The sequence below is a fragment of the Phoenix dactylifera genome, chromosome 10, assembly GCF_051530095.1.
Source record: "Phoenix dactylifera cultivar Ajwa chromosome 10, Ajwa_hap1_PhDact_Kaust_v1.1, whole genome shotgun sequence".
In the NCBI taxonomy this organism is placed as follows: domain Eukaryota; kingdom Viridiplantae; phylum Streptophyta; class Magnoliopsida; order Arecales; family Arecaceae; genus Phoenix; species Phoenix dactylifera.
The window spans coordinates 19986594-20011049 of record NC_143199.1 but is presented as its reverse complement, the minus strand read 5'-3'; the positions used below and the strand labels follow the sequence as shown (position 1 = coordinate 20011049).

Genomic DNA, 24456 nt, shown 5'->3' with positions numbered 1-24456 from the left:
TTGGTAATTAAGCGTCATCAAGAACTCCAAGTTCTTACAATTTCATAGAATTTCTTAGTACAAAACCCCATATTTAGAAAATCATGGACAAAGAAATCTGTTGGTCTGAAGAACAACATATCACCATCAAAGTATGAGCAGCACTTCTCAAGATCTTTATGATACCTGATCATTAAGGGTGGTAGGTGAGTTAATCGAACAACATACATAATAGTTTGGAATATCGTAGTAAGAGAACTAGTAGATGAAAGCTTGATCAAGTTAAGTTCACCTCAAGATTCGGATGACTTCACAATAAAATTTTGGCGTCTGATGGGATTCATGACAACCGGGGGTCCAGCCGTGCGCGGCCATGCCTGAAACTGCTTGTCAGTTGCTTCCCACCATTCCTTATTTGAGGTAGTTTTCGGGGTGGTACCTGCTTTCAAGAAACAAGATGGCCAAGCTAGAACTGGAATTTTGACAACAACTAATCAACAGATACACCCACTGACATCCAAATATCTTCTTCTCAGTGATTAAGGTGTCTGATACATATGCAATTGCAAAGGCTGTGGCCACAGCTGCTATGTTTTTGGTTGCCATGTTCAAACTGCACCACCAAGAGAAGTCCCAAATAATGAAGATGTTGAGAGAACTTGAAAAGGATAAGAAAAAACGAGAATGAAACTATACATATTAAAAGGGAGAGAAAACTAAGTGATAGATATTTTACAACTAAAACAAGAAGGTTGAATTGTAGGGTTTGAGCTCCACTTTTATGAATGATTGTTAAGCTAGCTATGACGTTAAAGATCTTATTCCTATGCTTGTAATAGTTTCTGATTATGATGTCAGATGCAACACAAGAAAATTGGCCGAAACAACTACCTAAACAATAGATATAGGAAAGACAGAAAGCAAACCACTGATATGAAAATAAAATTAGAAGGAACTTGCTCAAAAAGTTAATTTCTCTACTCTCTTTTTTATTTTTTCAGAGAGAGGGAGAGAGCGACATTGGACAGGGTCCAATCAAATATTTTTTGACATTTATGAGCAAATAACAAGCTACTATAGGAGGTCATGCTAATTCTTGGACAAGGTACCACCGGCCACCACCCGTGTCTTTGGGCACTTTGAGCACTTTTATCATCCAAATGGCCCAAAGAGTCATAGGTGAAAGGTCTGTAAGTAAAGAAAGTCACAATCTATACCTGTACAAGTTAATGGACTTGTTCTAGATATAGCGGGCATAAGTTTTTTGTTTTGTTTTTTTTTTTTTATGAAAAGGGTGGATTAAACCACCCAAATTTGAATACCTGATATATTTATAGAGCATAAGCATGCCAAAAAGAAAAGAATGCATCCCACCAACTCGACTTCAATAGCAAGATGTACATTCCCTGGGCAAGATCAAAACCCTAAATTTCTCTATATTGGCATAAAATTGGTATACTTTTCTTTGGACCTGAAGTGAAACTGTAAAATTTCCAGAAGGTTTTTCTTGGCTAAACCTAATTATCATAGCAATCTAGCCACTCTTAGACAGTCCTGGGTCCTGCTCAGGCCCACCCTATGTTACTATTATTTTGCTAATGATACACATCGAAGCATCTTCTAATGGATTGATCACAAGACAAACATTGAAGGACTACGTTTCATGGTTGGATTGATCAAATCTCATTTAACTCTTCTTAATAATCAACAAAACTAATTAAAAATCATGATCTTGCATGGTGAACCAAAAGGAGCCATTAATTTATAGAAATATACCATACCATCCTTAACAAAAACACCAAAAAAACCACATAAATCTAGTATTAAGATTTAAGATTACTTTAGGATTTGAAGGAAAAAGGTATAAAAGATAATGACAGATCAAATTGAGTCGAGAAACTAGAATCCTTAAATTAAGAAGAGACAACCCAACTTACTAAAAACCCTACCGAGATGCCCAAAGAAAAATTCAAACCCTAAGATCTTTGATAATCCACGAGCAAGTCAAACAAAAAGAATTAGATCGGGCATGAAATATAAACCTAGATCAATAAATTTAACATACAACTAAAAAATGGTGAAAGTCTGGAAATTTACCTCTCTCTCTTTTTCTTGCTCTCGATTACCCTTGGAAGAAATATCAAATCAGTAGGTAGATAGCTATAATATTACAAGGGATTATAATAGGTTGTGTCTGAATTTCATTGCTTAAAATGAATCCTCAACATATTTGTTTCGATGGATATGCTCTTTAGGCATTGGAATCTACTTGGAAATTAATTATGGGTTCGAGTTTGGGCCTAAACATGGACCAATCAACCTGCATGAACCTGCCTCGAATAAATGAGATTTAATAGATATTTTTAAAGTTGGATCCATTTCGGATGAACTTATAATTAATCCAATTATAAATGGGTGATTTTAGATACCTTTAAATCTTAGAGAGTTGATGAAATCTTGGGCATCCAATCCAATTCTTGTGAGAAAATATGAATGAGGATGAGGCAGGTGTTCGAAACTTGTCGTAAGGAAAGAAGAAAAAGAAACGTAAAAGAAGGAAAGAAGAAAAGAAGGAAATAAAAGAAAGAAGAAGAAAAGAGTAAAAAAAGAAAAGATGGAAAGAAGAAGAAAAGAAAAGAGCGAAGGAAAAAGAAGAGGAAAAAAAAAAGGAAGGAAAGAAGAAAAAAAGGTCAAGAAAGAAGAATATAAAGGAAAGAAAGAAATGAAGGGAGAAGAAAAAAAAAAGGATAGAAAGAAGGAGGAAGGAAAAGAAAGAAACAAAAAAAAAGGAAAGAAAGAAAGAAAGAAAGAAAGAAGGAAAAAAAAAAGGAAAGAAGGAAAAAGTAAAGCAAGAAAAAAGAAAACAAACAACAAAAGAAAGAAATAAAGAAAAAAAATGAGGAGAGAGATAGAGGATAGTTACCACAATTCTCAATCAAGACAACGACAGGAAAATAACCCAATTATAAAATATTCGAGTATGGATTAAAATTTTTTTGAACCAAACTTGGGATAAATTGATCACAACCCAATTTGACCCGCCCATTAGCTCTTAGCATCTAAAACAATAGTAATTGCACCTTGTGTTATGAGTTACTTATAGGTTAGCTTAGGTGATTAGAATGGCTTTATAATTCGTGGTTGATAAAACCAAAAAAAATTATGATATAAAAAGTGAAGTAAAATATATTTTAAATTTATCATGTTTTCTTATATACTTCATATCCTATTTGGGTGCCTATATTTTCTATTCATTAGATAGCCTATGATTCATAGTTATAATCATCTCAAATAGTCCAAAAATTAGCAACTACATTGGTTAATAGTTGGAAAGCTCTCCTATTTCTCTTATAACTCCCCTAATTTCAAGATAATGGATTCTAGTAGAAAGGAGGTTTCCTTATCCTAAAATTTAGAGTTTTGGGAGCACCAATCTTAAGAAGCATTCCACCATTTTCTAAAGTTCTTCCTATCCTTAGTATTAGTTTCTTCAACTATCTCTTTGCTACCCAATAATAAAATAATAGAAATTTAAATTAACTATGTACCTCAGATGAATAGACCATCCATTATAAAATTACATATGCAAGATGTTACATTGTAGGTTATCCTTGTATAATGTTTACATCCTCATATTACCCTTTAGGCATATTAATTAGTAAAACCTTTTATCTCCTAAGGGCTAAAAGCCACTCCTAGGTCTCATTTATTAAATTCAAAATCCTTTTTACTAATAAGCAAAATCTTGTTGCTTAGGCAATCAATCAAAGAGGAACTTAGCGAAGAATAGGCATAGGTCCAATTAGCAAACCTTGTTACCTAGACAATCAATAAAAGAAGAACTTGGTAAAATAGATGGAGGTCCACATGGCAAAAGCTATTAGAATACAATAGCCTGTATTCGTTTAACTAATAAATGCAATTTTGGATTTTGGTAGCTCTACAAGATATATTTGCTGCCACTTGTATAAGCCTCACAAGAAATGTTAACGGCCTTGTAAGATGATCAACTTTCTGGCTCTGCTTGTTTAAGAACTGGTCTAAAGCATGCAATTAAATCACTAATCAGAATAATTTCAAATCAAACAGAAAAGATCCACTTAGCCTTATCACAACCAATGACTATGTTATGCCAGTTATTAACCGTGCAAATTAACTTTATAGATTCTCAAATTCTCATGTCATATGTTGAAGTGAATATTGCAAAAAGGGTTGAGGTGGTTGGCCCATCTTGAAATCAGGTAAACAAATCATTAGTACCCTAGAGAGTGGCAACTCAATCCAATTTAGAACTTCATGATTGCGTAAATGATTAGAATTAAGAAAAGTATGTATGCTATTTGCTATACCTTGATATCAAGCTAACCAAATAAATATACTATGACAAAATGCTTACTTTACTATCATGATTGTTTAGTCATTTAATTGTAAACAATCACTGGACTAATCAAATATATCCCTCAACACTTATCAAAGTTTCCAACTCAACAATTGACATAACTTTCTTTGGACCCAAAGTGTGACTATAAAATTCCAAGAAGGTTTTCCTTGGCTAAACTTAACACAAGAACTTGTCATCTTAACCTAGATAGTCTTAGACAATCTTAGGTCATGCTCAGGCCCACCTTATGTTAATATTTTTTTTTTTTTGCTGAAAAAAAAGGGAAGAGGGGAGGAAGGGACAAGCCCACCCTCGCGTAGAAGCCCCCACTGGGCCCCTACCCCGCTAGAAGAATGTTCGATGCAGGCAGAAATGACCTTGTGTTGGGCACGCCGGCCAGTTTTACTCATACCCTTCCCACACGTGGGCCCGGCTTGGTTATCCCTCTGGGCTCCGGCACGAATACCACGTGTGAGTACGTCACATCTGGCACCACCAAGGCTACCAGTAGAGCGATACGCCCTTCCAGACCCCATGACCGAGCAAGGATCATCCGATCTCTACAATTTAATCGACATCCGTGCGTTTCGAACTCGGAATCACTTGGTTGTAAAGCCACGCTCCCACCTCAGTGGCTTATGTTAATATTATTCACCAATATACATCGAAACATCTTCTAATAGACTGATCACAAGACAAAGATTGAGGGATTACATTTCATGGTAATGATCGATCTAATCACATACAACTCTTCTCAATAACCGACAAAATTATTTAAAAAATAAATGATCTTATATGGTACTCCACCACAAATGGTTCTTTCTCCATTGTATTTGATAGCATCAAATGGACATAAATGGTGCTTGAACCCAATCGAACCATTAATTTACAAAAAATATGCCATAATTCTTAACAAAAACAGCAAAAAATCCATAGAAATTGAATCAAAAAAAGGTACAAAGATGATGATAGATCAAACTAAATCAAGAAATGAGAATCCTAGATTTAGAGGAGACGACCTAACTTACTAAAAACCCTATGAGATGCCCAAAGAAAAGATTCAAACCCTAAGGTATCTCCAAAAATGAAAGATCAAATCCAAACAAAATAAAGTCTGATTGGTGTGAAATTGTGGAGTGATTGATTAAAACCCCATTTGATTTTGATGAGCTCAAAGCAATTGAGTATATCTTGTGATTACTAATGAATTCAATTGAGTGTTTCAGTGAAAATCCTGTCCAAGTGTTTCTAGACTTGGTTCATAGTATTTTGGATAAGTTAAGAAGTCTGCATGAACCAATGTCTGAGACTCGAGTCGACTCCCGAGTATCACGAGTCGACTCCAAGCGTATCAAGGTCACTGGCACGAGCTCGAGTCGACTCCTGATCAGTACGAGTCGACTCCGACTGAAAACAGACAGAAGGACAGAAGAGCAGTTTTTCAGGTCTGAGATTCGAGTCGACTCCAGTGGAATGCGAGTCGACTCCCAGCGGTACACACAGAAAAAGTCAGAGAGCATTTTATGGACTCTGAGATTCGAGTCGACTCCAGTGGAACGCGAGTCGACTCCCAGCGGTACACAAAGAAAAAGTCAGAGAGCGTTTTATGGACTCTGAGATTCGAGTCGACTTCCGCAGTACGCGAGTCGACTCCGAGACTGTGCGACCATCGACAGACAGAAGACCATGTTACTGCCTCTGAGATTCGAGTCGACTCCCAGACAGCTCGAGTCGACTCCAAGACAAGCTTCACGTCAAAAGGCAGAAGACCAACTTTCGGAAACTGAGAGCCGAGTCGACTCCAAGGAAGTTCGAGTCGACTCCAAGACTGGATGAGCCAAAAGACAGAGAATCGGAAGTTCGGGCTCTGAGATTCGAGTCGACTCCCAGGACAGTCGAGTCGACTCGAGTGGACAAAATTCAAATTTGGATCCACGGACTACAGAGGATGAGCCGACTCCAAAATTGCCAGGTCAGCGCCAGAAGTTGGCGAGTCGACTCCGGGTCAAGACGAGTCGACTCCCAGTCAAGACGGCAACTTTAATTCAAACTGGGAACAGTTGCCGAGTCGACTCCGGAAAAGCTCGAGTGGACTCCTGCTACAGCCGAGTCGACTCCTGATCGCGCGAGTCGACTCCAACCCACCAACGGTCACATTGTCAGGCTGCGCAGAGTGTGCAGAACGGCCAGAAAAAGCAGAGTAACGGCTAGTTTCCGTGGGGGTTGGCTTAAATAGCCACAGAAGACTGTAGCAAGGTAGAGAACACACGTTCCACTCCTAGCATTCAAGTCTTCAAGCTCTCTAAGTGCTCTTCAACGAGAAAAAGGGAAGATCTGCATTTACTGCTCCACCAACATCTTCCCAGCATTCAAAGCTTCCTCCTCCTGCTTTCAAGTCGATCACTCTTTCAAGAGGAGACCGGAGTTCCAGAAGCCACACCTCTTCACCATCTTAAAAGCGTTTGAGGGCTTCTAACTCCTTTACGATTATATTGTTTTAAATCTGCTTTTTGAGAAGTTATCTTCTGTTTTCTTCTATCTCGTGTATTTACTTGATTCAATCGGAGGATTGAATCAAGGGGATTAAGGTTGGTTGGTGAGCCGGTTTAAAACCAACGAGTGTAAGGGTTTGATTGTGAGCCCGGAAAAACAATCGGGGTTGGTTCTAGTCGGTGAGCCTGGAAAAACCGACCGAGTTCGTTGTGAGCTCGTAAAACAACAAGTTCGGTTGTGAGCTTGCAAAACAACCGGCTGTAATCCAAGGGGGTTATAGTGAAATTCCCAAGTGAGACTTGGGGAGTGGACGTAGGAGCAAGGGTTAGCTCCGAACCACTATAAAACTTTGTGTTTGTAGTGCATTGTCTCTCATCTTCTTCCCCACACATTACTCACAGCACTTAGCTTTAATTAAATAACTGGCTATAGTATTTAGTTAATCATCCACAAAGTTTTAATTAGCTAAGTTAATTTAAAAACCCAATTCACCCCCCCCTCTTGGATTGTCTATCTGGGCAACAAGTGGTATCAGAGCCAAAAACTCTTCCACTCAAGAGTTAAAAGATCAAAATGACAACCCCATTTGGATCTTCTCACATTGAGGGTCAGTCCACCCAAAGACCCCCTTTCTTCAATGGATCTGACTACTCATACTGGAAGGCTAGGATGAGAATATTCATCCAAGCCCAAGACTATGAGATGTGGTCCATTGTAGTAAATGGGCCATACATCCCATCCATATACGTAGATGGTGTTAAGGTACCTAAACTTGAAATGGACTGGGTTGAACATGACATGAGGAAGGCACAATTAAACTCTAAAGCAATGAATGTCTTCTATTGTGCCTTAGACCGTAATGAATTCAATAGGGTCTCTACTTGCAATTCTGTAAAAGAGATTTGGGACAGACTTGAAGTGACCCATGAGGGCACGAATCAAGTGAAAGAGTCCAAAATAAATATTTTGGTTCATAAATATGAACTATTTAAAATGGACTCTAACGAAACAATTACATGCATGTTCACTAGGTTTACTGATATTGTCAATGGCCTAAAAAGCCTTGGCAAGAACTATACTAACAGTGAACTTGTCAGAAAAATCCTTCGGTGTCTACCAAGGTCGTGGGAAGCTAAAGTGACGGCAATCCAAGAAGCTAAAGACTTGAACAAGCTTCCACTTGAAGAGCTCCTTGGATCCCTTATGACGCATGAGCTTACCATGAAACAACACAACGAGGAAGAGTCCTCCCATAAGAAAAAGGTAATAGCTTTAAAATCTACTTCTTCTAACAAGGACTTGTCTTGCAGCAGCAGCAGTGAAGAAGAAGAAGATGAGGAAGATGGTGGTGAGGCTCTTCTTGTGCGCAAGTTCAAGAAATTCATCAACCACAAGAAGTCCTATCATCAAAGGAGAGGCCCCTCAAATTCCTACCGCAAGGACAAAGGTAAGGAAAGGGAAAGTGAGGGGACCGGCTGCTATGAGTGCAAAAAGCCGGGACACATCCGAGCTGAGTGTCCCTTACTAAAGAAGAGCAGCAAGTACAAGAAGAAGAAGAAAGCCCTTGTCACCACCCTATCGGACTCCGACGCATCATCTTCATCATCGGATGAAGAACAAGAAGAGAAGGCCAATTTTTGTTTCATGGCCAACGAAAATGAGGTAACTTCCGATACGCACTATGATTTTTCATTTGATGAACTTTATGATGCATTTAATGAATTAATGGTAGAATATAAGGCTATAAATCTTAAGAATAAAGAACTGAAAATAACTAATCAATCATACCTACATAAATACGATAAATTAGTTAAGGATAAGGATTTAATCACCAAAGAAAATATAGAACTTAAAACAAGCAACCAACTTTTAACTCAAAAGACCAACACCTTAACTAAAGAAAATGAAAAACTAACTAAGGAATTTTTAGAACTTAACAAATACAAATCCTTAGTTGAAAGATTTACCTATAGTTCTGAAAAATTAAACATGATACTAAATAGTCAACGTGCAGTGTTTAATAAAGCCGGTTTAGGATATAAACCAAGGAATAAGCAAAAACTTCTTAGTAACTTCTTTGTTAAAGCTGGGGAAACAAAAACTAAGAAAATAACCTGCTTTTGTTGTGGTACAGTAGGCCATAAAGCAAATGTATGTAATTTTAGGAAAAGTAAAACTAAAAGAAAAATTAAAAGGGTATGGGTTCCAAAAGGAACCAACTTGACTAACCATGAAGGACCCAAGAAAACTTGGGTACCTAAGATGACATGATTTGCTTGTGTAGGAGTGTCTTGCAGCCAAGGTCAACAAAAATTGCTGGTATTTGGATAGTGGCTGCTCAAGGCACATGACGGGTGATAAAGACCAATTTTTCACCCTTGAAGCTAAGAAGGGAGGTGCTGTGACGTTTGGAGACAACAACCAAGGTCACATCATTGGTATTGGTAAAGTTCAAATCACCCCTTCTACTTTTATAGATAATGTTAGATATGTTGATGGTCTTAAGCATAACTTGTTAAGCATTAGTCAATTATGTGACAAAGGATATGATGTTATGTTTAAACCATCACTGTGCATTATAACAAATACTAATGATAATAGTTTAGTTTTTAAAGGGATTAGACGTGGAAATGTATATGTGGTAGACCTAGAAGACCTTGCAAAACATAACCAATGTTTAGTTGTTAATGAAACTAAAGATAATAATGCTGGTTGGTTATGGCACCGTAAGTTAGGTCATGCAAGCATGGACACAATAACTAAATTAGTTAAAAGAGATTCCGTGATAGGTTTGCCAAAGTTAAAATTTGAAAAGAACAAAATCTGTGAAGCATGTCAATTTGGCAAACAATCTAGGAATTCTTTTAAACCCATAAAATGTGTCTCTACCTCTAGGCCTCTAGAATTATTACACATGGACCTATTTGGTCCAACTAGAACAACAAGCCTAGGTGGAAATAAATATGGTCTAGTCATAGTAGATGATTACTCTAGGTACACATGGGTCATGTTTCTAGCGCATAAGGATCAAGCATTTTCTATGTTTAAGAAGTTCCATAAGGAAGTAACAAATGCTAGAGAGTCCTCAGTTATAGCTATTAGAAGTGACCATGGTACCGAATTCGAAATCAATTATTTGATGAATTTTATAGTAAAAAGGGGATAACCCATAATTTCTCAGCACCTAGGACACCACAACAAAATGGAGTTGTGGAAAGGAAAAATAGAACCCTAGAGGAAATGGCTAGAACGATGTTATGTGAAAGTAACCTCCCTAAGTACTTTTGGGGAGAAGCCATTAATACTTCTTGCCATGTATTAAATAGAATTCTATTAAGACCCATCATAAAGAAAACACCATATGAACTGTGGAAAAACAGAAAACCAAAGGTTAACTATTTTCATGTTTTCGGATGTAGGTGTTTTGTACATAATAATGGGAAAGATAATCTAGGGAAATTTGATCCAAAATCTGATGAAGGAATATTCCTAGGTTATTCTACAACTAGTAAAGCCTATAGAATCTTTAATAAAAGAACCCTAGTTATAGAAGAATCTATACATGTTGTTTTTGATGACTCTAGTGACATCTCATCTAGTAAGAAGGTTAATTTTGATGATGATATTGAAATACTTGAAGAAAAGATAGATGAGATGGGATTACAAGATGATAATCAAAAGTTGATTGAAGGAGAATCATCAAACCAAGAGCCTATAGTGGATCATGGACTAACTAAAGCTTGGACGTATGCTCATGGGCATCCTAAGGAACTAATTCTAGATGATCCATCCCAACCCGTTAGGACTAGAGCATCCCTTAGAAATTTGAATAACCATCTAGCTTTTGTTTCACACTTTGAGCCCAAACATATAGAAGAAGCCGAAAATGATGTAAATTGGATAAATGCAATGCAAGAAGAACTAAACCAATTTACTAGAAACAAAGTGTGGGATCTAGTAGAGAGACCTTCTGAATATCCAATTATAGGTACAAAATGGATATATAAAAATAAGCTAGATGAAAATGGAATTGTTATAAGGAATAAGGCTAGACTAGTAGCAAAGGGTTATAATCAAGAAGAAGGTATAGACTTTGATGAAACCTTTGCTCCCGTAGCTAGACTTGAGGCTATTAGACTATTATTAGCATATGCATGCTCTAAGGACTTCAAGCTATATCAAATGGATGTAAAAAGTGCTTTTCTAAATGGGTTTATTAATGAGGAGGTATATGTGGAACAACCTCCTGGTTTTGAAAATCATCAATACCCCAATCATGTGTATAAACTGAACAAAGCACTTTATGGTCTAAAACAAGCACCTAGAGCATGGTATGAGAGACTTAGTAAATTTCTATTAGAACATGGATTCTCTAGGGAAAATGTAGATACAACATTATTTCTGAAAAAGAAAAATAAGGATATGTTATTAGTACAGATTTATGTTGATGATATCATTTTCGGTGCTACTAACAATCACCTCTGCGAGGAATTTGCTGATTTGATGCAGAGTGAGTTTGAGATGAGCATGATGGAAGAGCTGAACTACTTCCTCGGGCTTCAAATCAAACAATCTGAAGGAGGCATCTTCATCAATCAAGCCAAATATATCAAGGAGATGCTCAAGAAGTTCGATATGGAGGGAAACAAGTCAATCAGCACCCCCATGAGCTCATCATGTAAGTTAGACCAAGATGAATCAGGTAAATCTGTAGATCAAAAACTTTATAGAGGTATGATAGGTTCTTTACTGTATCTTACTGCAAGTAGGCCTGATATTATGTTTAGTGTGTGCATGTGTGCTAGATATCAGGCTAATCCTAAAGAATCACACCTAGCTGCAGTTAAGAGAATCTTTAAATACTTAATAGGAACTAAGAACATAGGGCTGTGGTACTCTAAAGAATCTAGCCTAAACTTAATAGGGTACACAGATTCAGACTTCGCTGGATGTAAACTTGATAGAAAAAGTACCAGCGGGTCTTGTCAATTTCTAGGAGAAAATCTAATCTCATGGTTTAGCAAGAAACAAAACTCGGTTGCATTATCCACTGCAGAAGCTGAATATGTTGCAGCCGGGAGTTGTTGTGCTCAAATCTTGTGGATTAAACAACAATTAGAAGATTATGGCATTAAACAAGATAAAATCCCCATTAATTGTGATAATACAAGTGCCATAAACCTAACTAAAAATCCAATTCAACACTCAAGAACTAAACACATTGAGATAAGACATCACTTCATAAGAGATCATGTATTGAATGGTGATGTGACTCTCCAATTTGTTTGTACTGATGATCAATTAGCAGATATTTTCACAAAACCCCTAAGTGAAGAGAGGTTCAGTGTACTTAGGAGGGGATTAGGAGTGATTGACCCATCCTAGTGGGAGTTTCCACTAGATTAATTGATTTTGATGGTTAAAATGAGGTTAAAATAGAGTTTCTATTCAATGATCATCAAATCAGATCCCAACTAGGTGATTTTCCCTCATTTGGCACGGTTATAGCATGATTTTTAAGTGCGTGCCAAGGTTAGAGACGACTCGAGTAAGTTTCAGAGCCGGCTCCTAAGGGGGAGTCGACTCGCGCATTTGGGGGAGTCGACTCGCAAAGTTGGCAGCTGAGGGGGAGTCGACTCGCACATTGTCGGGAGTCGACTCGAAGTCTACAGGCGCATAAGGAGAGTCGACTCGCGCATTTTCTGGAGTCGACTCGAGGTCGAGTCGACTCGCGACTCAGGGGAGTCGACTCGCAGTCGGGATCCGACTTTTTAACCCTAGGTTTGTCGTTTCGCAAACACTTTTTCTCAAGCCGCCACTGTTCACAAAGCCCTAGAGCCGACTCCTAGGTCATCCTCGATCGTCTCCAAGCCCTTTTCCCGTCGATTCTTCGCCGGACATTGAGTTTCCGTCCGTTCCTAGGTCTTTTCAGGTCAGTCCCGAGCTTCCTCTATCGATCCTTCTTCGTTCTCTAGGTTTTCATCTCGTTTAGGTCAGGATGCCTCGCAAGGGAGTTGTTAGAAAGAGGTCCCGTCCCGTGGCCGGTCCCGAGCGGCGCTTCAAGGCGCGGCACGATCCCGCGAGGCAACCTCCTCCGGATCGTTCCCCGCCTAGGGTGGTTCATGTTAGGCCGTTGGCCGGGAAGGCCGTCACCTCCGGGAGGTATGTCACTTTCGACTATCTCTCCCGGGAAGGATTCACCATAGGCGATAGGCTTAGAGCCCAGGGTCTAGAGTACTTCCTCACCTTGGACCTTCCCACCTATCCTGGCCTAGTTCAAGAGTTCTACAGTACCGTCCATCGGGGAGATGGAGGTATTGAGGGCACGGTATTAGGTGTCCCATTGCGTGTCACAGAGGACCTCATTGCCCATATCCTCCACCTTTCATTAGTAGGGGTGGCTCCTGCACATCCTGAGGATAGATTTGAGGCCCTTACGATCGTCTTAGGGCATCCACCTCAGTCTCCCCTAGATGAGGTATCTGCTAGCTCACTTCCTATTGAAGTGAGAATCTTTTTGAGCATTTTGTCCAGGTCCATCTTCCCTAAGACAGGAAGATTTGATTTTGTGAATGAGAGGGACCTAGCTATTATGTCTTACATTCTTCAGGACACCCCGGTCAACTTCCCCAAGCTCATTTATAGGTATATGTGTGAGCCCCTGGATAGACCTAGGCTCTCCCTCCCATACGGAATGATATTCACTCTTCTCTTTAGGCAGTACGAAATTTTCATTCCTGAGAAGGAACCCTCTCGTGCCTTGCGATGGACTGATCGCTTGGGTACGGGGACCATGCACAGGATGGGATTTCGGAAGAGAGAAGGGATCTGGGTTAGGAAGTCCACTCTCACCGCTCAGACCACCAGACCATCACCCAGTCCAGAGCCAGATTCTGACTACCCAGAGTTCCCAGACCATCCAGACCTTCCATCCACTCCTCCTGCTCCTACCACCTCTGCCGGACCTTCCTCCTCAGCTCCACCATCTATGGAGGTCCGTATTGATCCAGAGCAGCTCCGGGAGCTGCGGCAGGAGATCGTCCGAGATTTGAGGGACGAGCTGCTCCGGGAGCTCCGAGGTTCCGTGCCAGCTCCCACTCCTGCACCCACTCCATCCTCAGCATTGGTCCCATCCTTGACAGCCGTGACAGACATGACGGCTGAGGTGCGGCAGGAGATCTACAACATTAGGACCCTGGTGCAGGCCCAGTTCCACAGCATGAGCGAGGTCACGAGCACCACGAGGAGGATGCGGGATGACATCCGCCGTGACATGCACACCACCACCGAGGGGGCCGAGCGCTTGTCGAATGTGCTCATCGACAAGCTGGATGCACTTCAGACCTCGGTGACTGGGCTTCAGACGTCGGTGACTGAGCTCTCCACTACACATAGCAGAGCCACCACGTCTATTATCACGCAGCTGGGCCATGTTACAGAGGCAGTCGCCCTCCTCATGGAGCAGAGCCGATTGAGAGGAGGAGTCACATCCTCGAGAGGAGGAGCTACATCCTCCAGAGGAGGAGATGTATCCTCGAGAGGGGGAGCTACATCCTCCAGAGGAGGAGATGTATCCTCGAGAGGGGGAGCCACATCCTCGAGGAGGTCATAGATGATTTTGAGTTGTGTTTTGTCTTCTTTTGTATTGTTCTTGCTTTACCTATTGTATGCTCAAATGTATTCACCTTCATATCAATACAATGAGTAGACATCTTATCTTCATTTCTGTGCCATTTGATGATTGACTGTGCCATTTGTGCCATTGATTGTGTGTGATTACCTCCTTTTTGGTATGATGACAAAAAGGGGGAGAAATGTGTAAGTATAAAATATGTAAAAGGGGAGAAATATTAAAAAAATATGTAAAAGAAATCAATGGAAATAAATAAAACGATAAACTCTTAAAAACACACATAAATTTGTTCTAAGTGGATTCGGTACCTCGAGGCTCATTATCTCTCTTTTGGGGCTCCTAATGGAGTAATCTCCAGAATCTATTCAAGGAATATTCGGAGATTAGCTGAATCCTACTCAAGAACAAATTGACAGATTTTTCCTCTAAAGATAAAATTCAGTTCAAAAAAACTTCAAAGCATGAAGAGGAAATTCAGAAAATCAAAATATAGTTGAATGCATATGTTGAGGGGGAGAATCTGAATTTTAATCAAGCTAAAACATTAATGACATATAAGCCAAACAATTGATTGCATAATATGAAGGCTTATATAATTCCAAATGAAAGGGGGAGCTTTAACTCCGAAATTTAATGTTTCACTCCCTTCAAACTTGGATAAATTAAATTATCAGACATTTGAATTCATTTATGGATTTTACTTCATTGTTTTATGAGCAATTCATTTTACATATACTCAAAGTTTTGTCATCATCAAAAAGGGGGAGATTGTGGAGTGATTGATTAAAACCCCATTTGATTTTGATGAGCTCAAAGCAATTGAGTATATCTTGTGATTACTAATGAATTCAATTGAGTGTTTCAGTGAAAATCCTGTCCAAGTGTTTCTAGACTTGGTTCATAGTATTTTGGATAAGTTAAGAAGTCTGCATGAACCAATGTCTGAGACTCGAGTCGACTCCCGAGTATCACGAGTCGACTCCAAGCGTATCAAGGTCACTGGCACGAGCTCGAGTCGACTCCTGATCAGTACGAGTCGACTCCGACTGAAAACAGACAGAAGGACAGAAGAGCAGTTTTTCAGGTCTGAGATTCGAGTCGACTCCAGTGGAATGCGAGTCGACTCCCAGCGGTACACACAGAAAAAGTCAGAGAGCGTTTTATGGACTCTGAGATTCGAGTCGACTCCAGTGGAACGCGAGTCGACTCCCAGCGGTACACAAAGAAAAAGTCAGAGAGCGTTTTATGGACTCTGAGATTCGAGTCGACTCCCGCAGTACGCGAGTCGACTCCGAGACTGTGCGACCATCGACAGACAGAAGACCATGTTACTGCCTCTGAGATTCGAGTCGACTCCCAGACAGCTCGAGTCGACTCCAAGACAAGCTTCACGTCAAAAGGCAGAAGACCAACTTTCGGAAACTGAGAGCCGAGTCGACTCCAAGGAAGTTCGAGTCGACTCCAAGACTGGATGAGCCAAAAGACAGAGAATCGGGAGTTCGGGCTCTGAGATTCGAGTCGACTCCCAGGACAGTCGAGTCGACTCGAGTGGACAAAATTCAAATTTGGATCCACGGACTACAGAGGATGAGCCGACTCCAAAATTGCCAGGTCAGCGCCAGAAGTTGGCGAGTCGACTCCGGGTCAAGACGAGTCGACTCCCAGTCAAGACGGCAACTTTAATTCAAACTGGGAACAGTTGCCGAGTCGACTCCGGAAAAGCTCGAGTCGACTCCTGCTACAGCCGAGTCGACTCCTGATCGCGCGAGTCGACTCCAACCCACCAACGGTCACATTGTCAGGCTGCGCAGAGTGTGCAGAACGGCCAGAAAAAGCAGAGTAACGGCTAGTTTCCGTGGGGGTTGGCTTAAATAGCCACAGAAGACTGTAGCAAGGTAGAGAACACACGTTCCACTCCTAGCATTCAAGTCTTCAAGCTCTCTAAGTGCTCTTCAACGAGAAAAAGGGAAGATCTGCATTTACTGCTCCACCAACATCTTCCCAGCATTCAAAGCTTCCTCCTCCTGCTTTCAAGTCGATCACTCTTTCAAGAGGAGACCGGAGTTCCAGAAGCCACACCTCTTCACCATCTTAAAAGCGTTTGAGGGCTTCTAACTCCTTTACGATTATATTGTTTTAAATCTGCTTTTTGAGAAGCTATCTTCTGTTTTCTTCTATCTCGTGTATTTACTTGATTCAATCGGGGGATTGAATCAAGGGGATTAAGGTTGGTTGGTGAGCCGGTTTAAAACCAACGAGTGTAAGGGTTTGATTGTGAGCCCGGGAAAACAATCGGGGTTGGTTCTAGTCGGTGAGCCTGGGAAAACCGACCGAGTTCATTGTGAGCTCGTAAAACAACAAGTTCGGTTGTGAGCTTGCAAAACAACCGGCTGTAATCCAAGGGAGTTATAGTGAAATTCCCAAGTGAGACTTGGGGAGTGGACGTAGGAGCAAGGGTTAGCTCCGAACCACTATAAAACTTTGTGTTTGTAGTGCATTGTCTCTCATCTTCTTCCCCACACATTACTCACAGCACTTAGCTTTAATTAAATAACTGGCTATAGTATTTAGTTAATCATCCACAAAGTTTTAATTAGCTAAGTTAATTTAAAAACCCAATTCACCCCCCCCCCTCTTGGGTTGTCTATCTGGGCAACAGAAATCTAACCCTAGATCGATAAATTTAACATACAAAGAAAAGGGTAAAAATCTAGAATTTACCTCTCCCCCTTTTCCTCGCCCACAATTTCTCTGATGCTCCCTTGGAAGAAATGTCAAGAATGTCGAAAAGATGATAGCTATATATTACAAAGGGTGATTAAGGATCGAGTCTAGCTTAAATCTAGATAAAGATTTGTGCCCACTACTTGATCATATCATGATTTGGACCAGGTCAAAGTCCAAACTTGATTGCTTAAAATGAACCCAATTAATCATGGGTTCAAGTTTGGTTCTAAATCTACACTAATCAACCTACATGATCTTGCTCTCCGTAAATGGAATTTGATAGAGTTTTTAAAAGTTGGGTCCATTTCTAGTCAACTCAAGATTATCCAATTATAAATGGGTGACTTTATACATGGATTTAAATTTCATTGAGAGGGGGGCATCCTAGCCATTCCATCTCATTTTCATGAGAAAATAAGAACTGAGGCATGAGTTTGAAACCCATTCATGCAAGGAAAGAAGAGAAAAGAAGAAGAAAGAGGAAGGTAAGGAAGGAAAGAAAAAGAGAAAAAAAAAAAGAAAGGAAGGAAGGAAAGAAGAAAAAAATAAAAATAAAAGAAGGGAGAAGAAAAGGAAAGAAAGAGAGAAGGGGAGAAAGGAAATTAAAAAAAAGGAAATGAGAAGAAAAAGAAAGAAATGAAGGAAAGAAGGAAAGAGGAAAAGGAAGAAAAAAAACAAGAAACGAAGGAAGGAAGGAAGAAAAGAAAAAGAAAAGAAGATAAAGAAAACAAAAAAAAAGAAATGAAGGAAAGAAGGAAAGAGGAAAAGGAAGAAAAAAAACAAGAAACGAAGGAAGGAAGGAAGAAAAAGAAAAAGAAAAGAAGATAAAGAAAACAAAAAAATAAAGAAAAAGTAAAGAAATGAAGATGGGGAGAGAGACACAGAGTAGCTCCAGAGACACTAGACCAAGATGGTGGTAGGACAGCAAGGTGTCATTCCATAGTAACATTAAGACACCTCGTGGGGATTTTAAGTTTGTCTCCCAGACCCAATGGGTCATCTTGGATAACTTGGTCAGGAACTAACCAACTCATGGATATAATTAGCTCAATTCTGTGTAACTCAATCATAAAAAATTTAAGAATGGATTAAGAATTTTTTGTGCCAGACTCATGCTAACCCAAATACAATCCAAGTTGACTTGAGCCATTGCAACCTTTGGCTCTCAGCCTCTAAAATATTAGTAATTGCACCTTTAGTGATGAATTACTTAAGGCTTAGCTTAGATGATAAGAATAGCTTTGTAGTTCATGGTTGAGAATATAAAATGTGGAGTAAAATATATTTATAATTGGTCATGTTTTCTTATACACTTCACATCCTATTTGGATGCCTATCTTTTCTATTCATTTGGATAGCCTATGATTCCTAGTTGTAACCATCTCTCCTGATCCTTCTGGCAATTTCTCTAATTTTGAGATAATAGATTCCACCAAAAAGAAGGTTCCTTTATCCTTATAATTTAGAATTTTGGAAGCACAAATCTTCCCTAATTGGGGGAGAAGCATTCCACAAGTTTGAAAAATTCTTCCTATCCTTAGTATTAATTTCTTCAACTCTCATTTTGTTAAGATTGCCCAATTCTAGAGCTCCACTTTATGTCCTTTTTCTTTTAGTTTTGATTTTTAAAATTTTGTATCTAAAAATCTATATACCTATTAAATAAATAGTTGAGAGAAAACTCTACCTCCTTTTGAAATCTCAAAAAATTAAAAGAAAAATCATAGAAGTTCCTCTAAAAAAAATTCAGGAAAACTGAAAAAGGAAAAAGTGTATTCTTATTTCTGTTAAGTTAATTAAAATTTATCTAAATCTAAACTATAAACAGTAGGCAAAAAAATATTTGTAAAAAATTATGAATGGAAAGCCGATCACTTTGGATTTCATAAAAAAAAAAAGAAAACCATGCAAAAAACCATTTCTATTTTTTAAATGTTATCTGAATTTGAAAAAAAAAATAACATGTAAAAATCATGCAAAAAACATATTTATGTTTTCCAAATGTTATCTAAATCATGCGAGAAAAACCCTAGTCTCTATTTCTTCCCATATTTAAATGCCAATTGGTGTCATGGCGATCAATGAGATTGGGATCTTACTGCCTGAGGAAACATTTACTATTGCCAAAGGGTCGGACACTGCTCTTTTGGGAGCCACTGGAGGGTTAGTATCACCTTATTTTCATTATTAATGGGGATTTTAAGAGATGAGTGTTCCTCCAATTATTCATTTATTGTTATAATGGGAATAGTTGAAGTATTGTTAGTATAAATTAGATTGGAACGACAAGCGTCTGAAGCCTGAAAACTAGGTTGCTATGGCGAGGAGCAAGGGCTAGGTGTTTTTGTGAACTTAAGGCAAGTTGTTGTGTTTCCGCAGGAATTATGTGATATACAAAATTAAAATATGTTATTTAAACTACTCATAATCGATTATTGTACATGATGTATACCATCTATCCACACTCTCCATGTCCTTGACTACTAAATTTTATTTACATTGAATGTGATTTGAACTGTTAAAACAAGGAGAATAAAGGTTAACAACATGACCCTCCGTGCTCCAACAACAATTTGTTATGTATTAAATCCAAAGTTTGAAGATATGGAATCACTCTAATATAAGAGGAGTTAATTAATCGGACGTCCAAACTAAACAAATTTCAATATTCTTATTCTTGGTGTTGCTCTTGAAACTGCAACATGCAGTTGGCCATACTTGAACACTAGCTTTGGTAAAAATGCTGAACACTTGTACGTATTAAAATATGTGATCATACTAGAGAGTACTTGCTTTAACCTTTTTGATAAAAGTGCTAAAATCCTCATGGGTGAATTTGTGAAGGAACTGTACGATCTATACTCAAGAGGTAGTATAACCATGATATCTCTTAATTAAGTAGTGTTTCCTAATAATGGATAATATTATATAGTGCTTCATGCCTGTATGATAGGAGGGCAAACTAATAAAGCTAGAAGAATTTCTTAACATAGCTGGAGCACTACATCTTCATTTTAATATACTTAATGAACAACCTCTCTTCATCCACAAGGTCTAAATGAGTTGTATGTGGCATATTTCAAATTGATCCGGCCCATTGAAAGTCGATGACTTATTATTTAGTATGATCAACCTAACAAAAGGTTACAACTATAATATTTCTCGACTTAATCCTTTAAAGCATATAAATATTATTGATATTTTTCTCTCTATTTTTTTGTTGGTTGAAATAATCACATGATGTACTTGCTTCAAGCTCTAACCAAAATAAAACCAACAGCTCAACTTCAAAAGAGAAGAAATAGGAATCTTCTATATCAGATAAAAAATGATCAGATATATTGACATAAGCAAACATTTATTTGTTCTACTACAAACATTTCATTATTCTATTAAACAATTTATCTTTTCCATTCCATTATCTCCCTGCCTATCCAGCGGGTTTCATTCTTGTATAAAGCTTAATCAGATCAAGTAATTGGATGTAAAAAATCTGGAGGATGTTCTCAACCTGATTATAAGGAATGCATTGAGAAATTTTTAACCCAACTCAGATTTACCCAATCCAACTCCAATACGACTTAACCCAACCTATTGCCATCTCTATTCAAAAGAAGATTTTGCAAAAATAACCAACCCATTTTACTATTTGCAAGAACATACATGCATTTTCTGGTTTTGCAAACAAAAAAATTGAAAATTTACCCCTCTATTCCTCCTCTCGATTTCTCAGTTCTCCCTTAGAACTCCCTAGAAATCAGCAAGTGTATAGCTATTGTTCTCCCGATGCAGAAGTCCAACAAAATTTTCAACTGTTAGATCTAGGTCAGAGTCCAAATTTGACTGTTTCAACCAATCCAATCATCAGTGAGCTCAAGTTTGGGACAAATTCTCAAACATAGCTCTCATCCTTTAAAATACTAGTTGTGACATGAGTCATGACTCGAGTTAGTCAAGGCCCAGCATGGATGATTAGAATGGTCATGTAATTCGTTGTCAATAAAACCAACAAAAAGTTCTTATCCACTTTAAATTTTTAAACTCAGTTTTTCACTTTATTTGGATTGCCCATCTCTAAACTCCCTTCATGGCTTATTTAGTTTTCACTTCTCATTTTTTCGAAATTTACATCCAAAAAATAATGCTTAATCAAGTCAATTGGTTGGATGTAAAAACTTAAGGGGATGGATCTATCCTTCTCATCCTGATTATAAATGATTTGGGAATGAATTAAGGAGTTTCCAACCAAGAAATCCCACTCTGATCTAACTTATCCCTTTAAATTTTTTTCTATAATCAAATATTACCTTTTTGGCATTGCGTGTAAAATCAATATCACTGAAAAAGTTTAGCATAAGGGGTTGGTTTTGTCATGAGGGGCCCGACTTCGAGTGTGATGGCAGCGGGGGGTGTCAACTCTTCGATACCTCGGATCCAGACGCAGAGTTACGGACGGCTTAGATGAGATTGCGTTATGCGTGACATGTACTGCAGGCGACTTCCATCCTCTTAAAGGGAGATTCGGCCATGGCGATCAGCTGGGTCCGGAGGAGCCCATACAATGATGGAGGAGTTCATCCCTTGCTCCATGATATTTGGTTGATGGTGAGGGAGGCTGTCACATTTCAAGCTATGCATGTATATCGTGAGGCTAATGGGGCCACGGACTGAGTGGCGGCATTTGTAGCGCACCACTCAGGAGGCATTCTATGGGTTTGAGAGGACGAGATGTCTGGTGTAATCCGGGACCTTTTGTTTGCCGATTCTACTGGGTGTATTCGTATCCGCATTGCATGATACGCCTGTTTCAGGAAAAAAAAATTTAGCATATGAAAAAAAAATTAAGATATTCAACCTTGGTATTGAATTCTTTCTTCATACTAGTACTTTACATGGCTTAATTAGGAGATTGGTATTTTATAAAACAATCCTAAAATGAATTACACTAACTTAGATATTAAACCAAAGACCAAACCCCTCAAACCATATGGCATGATTATATTGGGCCTAAACCGCTAGTTTTAGTACATATTTGTCTTTACTCATTACTTCTAAGTATATTTAAACTAATTAACTAGCATAAGTTTCTGAAATGAAGTTTAAACTGTAATTCTAATAAGACATAAATCATTTTTAATAAATTATTTCATGCATGATGCATGTGATTTTCTCAATAGGAGAGAGAGAGAGAGAGAGAGAGAGAGAGAGAGAGTGATGGATATTTCCAATCTTCTATTTTGTTTAGAATTTAGTCACTCAGAAATAGGAGCCCTTCCTTTTTCTTATCACTTTTTTCAGTAAAGAGGGGAAAGACTAGTCACTCAACTTTATGGAACTAGTTGGATGGCAAGCAGATTGCATCAATTAAAATAGGTGAATATATATATATATATATATATATATATATATATATATATATATATATATATATATATATATATATATATATATATATATATATATATATATAATTAAATTTAATGAAATGATTTCCGCATCCAATATAGTAAATTAATTTTTTGGTTGAACATTTATCCTACAATTATTCTTGAGCAATTAAATATAGGGGAGGAAGTAAACTTGGATTACAATTGGAAAACACATACGGATAGTTAATTGTTTATATTCTCTAGATAATATGATGCCGAACCAGATCCGGAAAGGATGACTGCGGTAGTGATGATGTACTTTTGTGAGATGAAAGAGAAAATGAAGAAGGAGAAGAGGAGGAAGAAGGAGAGAAGAAGGAGAAGGGAGGAGGAAGAAAGGAGAGAAAAATATGGGGAAAAGAAATTCTTAATTCTTCATTAAAATCCTAATCATAAAAATAGTCCCCTATATATAGGGCCAAATAAATACAGTTAACATAAAACCCTCTTACACAAAAATAACTCCTAATAAGCCCACAAATAACACAAATAAGTCCTAAAATGCAAATGAACCCAGAAATAAAATAAATAAAATAAATATGCAAATAAACGGGTCTGATTCAATCCGGAGGCTCAGGATCATCTGGATGAAGGGTTCTGATATCCCCATCAACTCCTCCCGGGTAAGAAAAACTCGACCCCGTCGAGTACAGGTCTGACCGGCTGTCGTACTGCTCCAGAAGATCGGGGTCAAGGCGCTGCAACTGTGCTCTGGAAATACACGTCACATCAGACTTTGGTCAACCTTTCCACCGAATAAGGTAACGTTGGTAACCACCGTTCCTGGTTGAAATAACCTGCTCATCCAATATATGTTCTATTTATTCTCTGCGTGCATGAAATTTGGGAGGTGGTGGCTCAACAGCAGGTAATAGATCAGGGTGTCCAACATGGGTAGGTATATCAATAAAGGGGTTAGAAGGCATGAATATTGTCTTTTTGTATGGGACTAAATCTTCAATATTAAATGTCGCACTAATCACATAGTCATCAGGAAGATCCACAACATATGCATTCGAACTGATTTTCTTTAAGATTTTGAACGGTTCTGCACTACAAATTTGCAATTTTTTAAACGTATCTGAAGAAAATCGTTCAAGCCTAATTCTTATTATGACGTAATCTTTTTCACTTAACTCTTTATAACGTCTGTGTAAATCAGCAAGGGATTTATATTTTAAGTTATTAAAGTGAGTACATTTGCTGACTTCTTGATGCAATGAATGTGGATGTGATGCAATTGATTGTGCAGACTCAAAGACTCTATACTGATGAGACATGAAAAATAGGTCTATAGGTTGCCTAGGTTTGTAATCATGCACCACTTCGAATGGACTCATACCTATGGACTTGTTAACCAAACTATTACATGCAAACTCAACTGTCGATAATATTAAATCCCAAGTCCTAGTATATGCATTTGGGCTGAGCCTATGGTGTGGAAGGTTGGGCAGAAATACTCCAGGAACTAGATCAATTGCGTGTTGGATATCACGCATCGGAGAAAGTGCATCCAGAAGATCATCAGAGATTATGTCATTAAACTCCTCTAGAAGGAAAACTACTATAGGGGAATGTTCAAGATTGGACTCCACATGAGTATCTTTAGCTACAAGTGCCAATTCAGGTGACTGGCTCTCAATATCTGTCACTACCTCTTCCACAGTAGTGATGTGAAGTGGCTTGGTTGTACTTGGATCAATAGTCTTCCTTTGGGAATCATTTTGGACAAAATCTAATTCTATAGGTTCGTCTTCAAAGTCTTCTTCATAGTCTTCTATATTTGGTTCATAGACTTCTTCGACATATTCGAC

At 38.5% G+C, this 24456-nt stretch overlaps 1 protein-coding gene across 1 annotated transcript; it reads right to left on the bottom strand.

Annotated features, from left to right (window-relative positions):
- Positions 1 to 272: 272 nt before the first annotated feature.
- On the bottom strand, positions 273 to 585 carry LOC148702290 (uncharacterized). The gene is made up of 2 exons (XM_088705329.2): positions 495 to 585; positions 273 to 418 (listed from the first exon to the last, which is right to left on the bottom strand). The coding sequence occupies exons 1-2, from the start codon at positions 583 to 585 to the stop codon at positions 273 to 275; spliced, it is 237 nt and encodes a 78-aa protein (XP_088561455.1).
- Positions 586 to 24456: the final 23871 nt, after the last annotated feature.

Coding starts and splice junctions, on each gene's coding strand:
- LOC148702290 (XM_088705329.2), bottom strand. CDS start 585: ATGGCAACCAAAAACATAGCAGCTGTGGCCACAGCCTTTGCAATTGCA. Junction 419..494: donor TGAGAAGAAGATATTTGGAT/GTCAGTGGGTGT, acceptor TCTTGAAAGCAG/GTACCACCCCGAAAACTACC.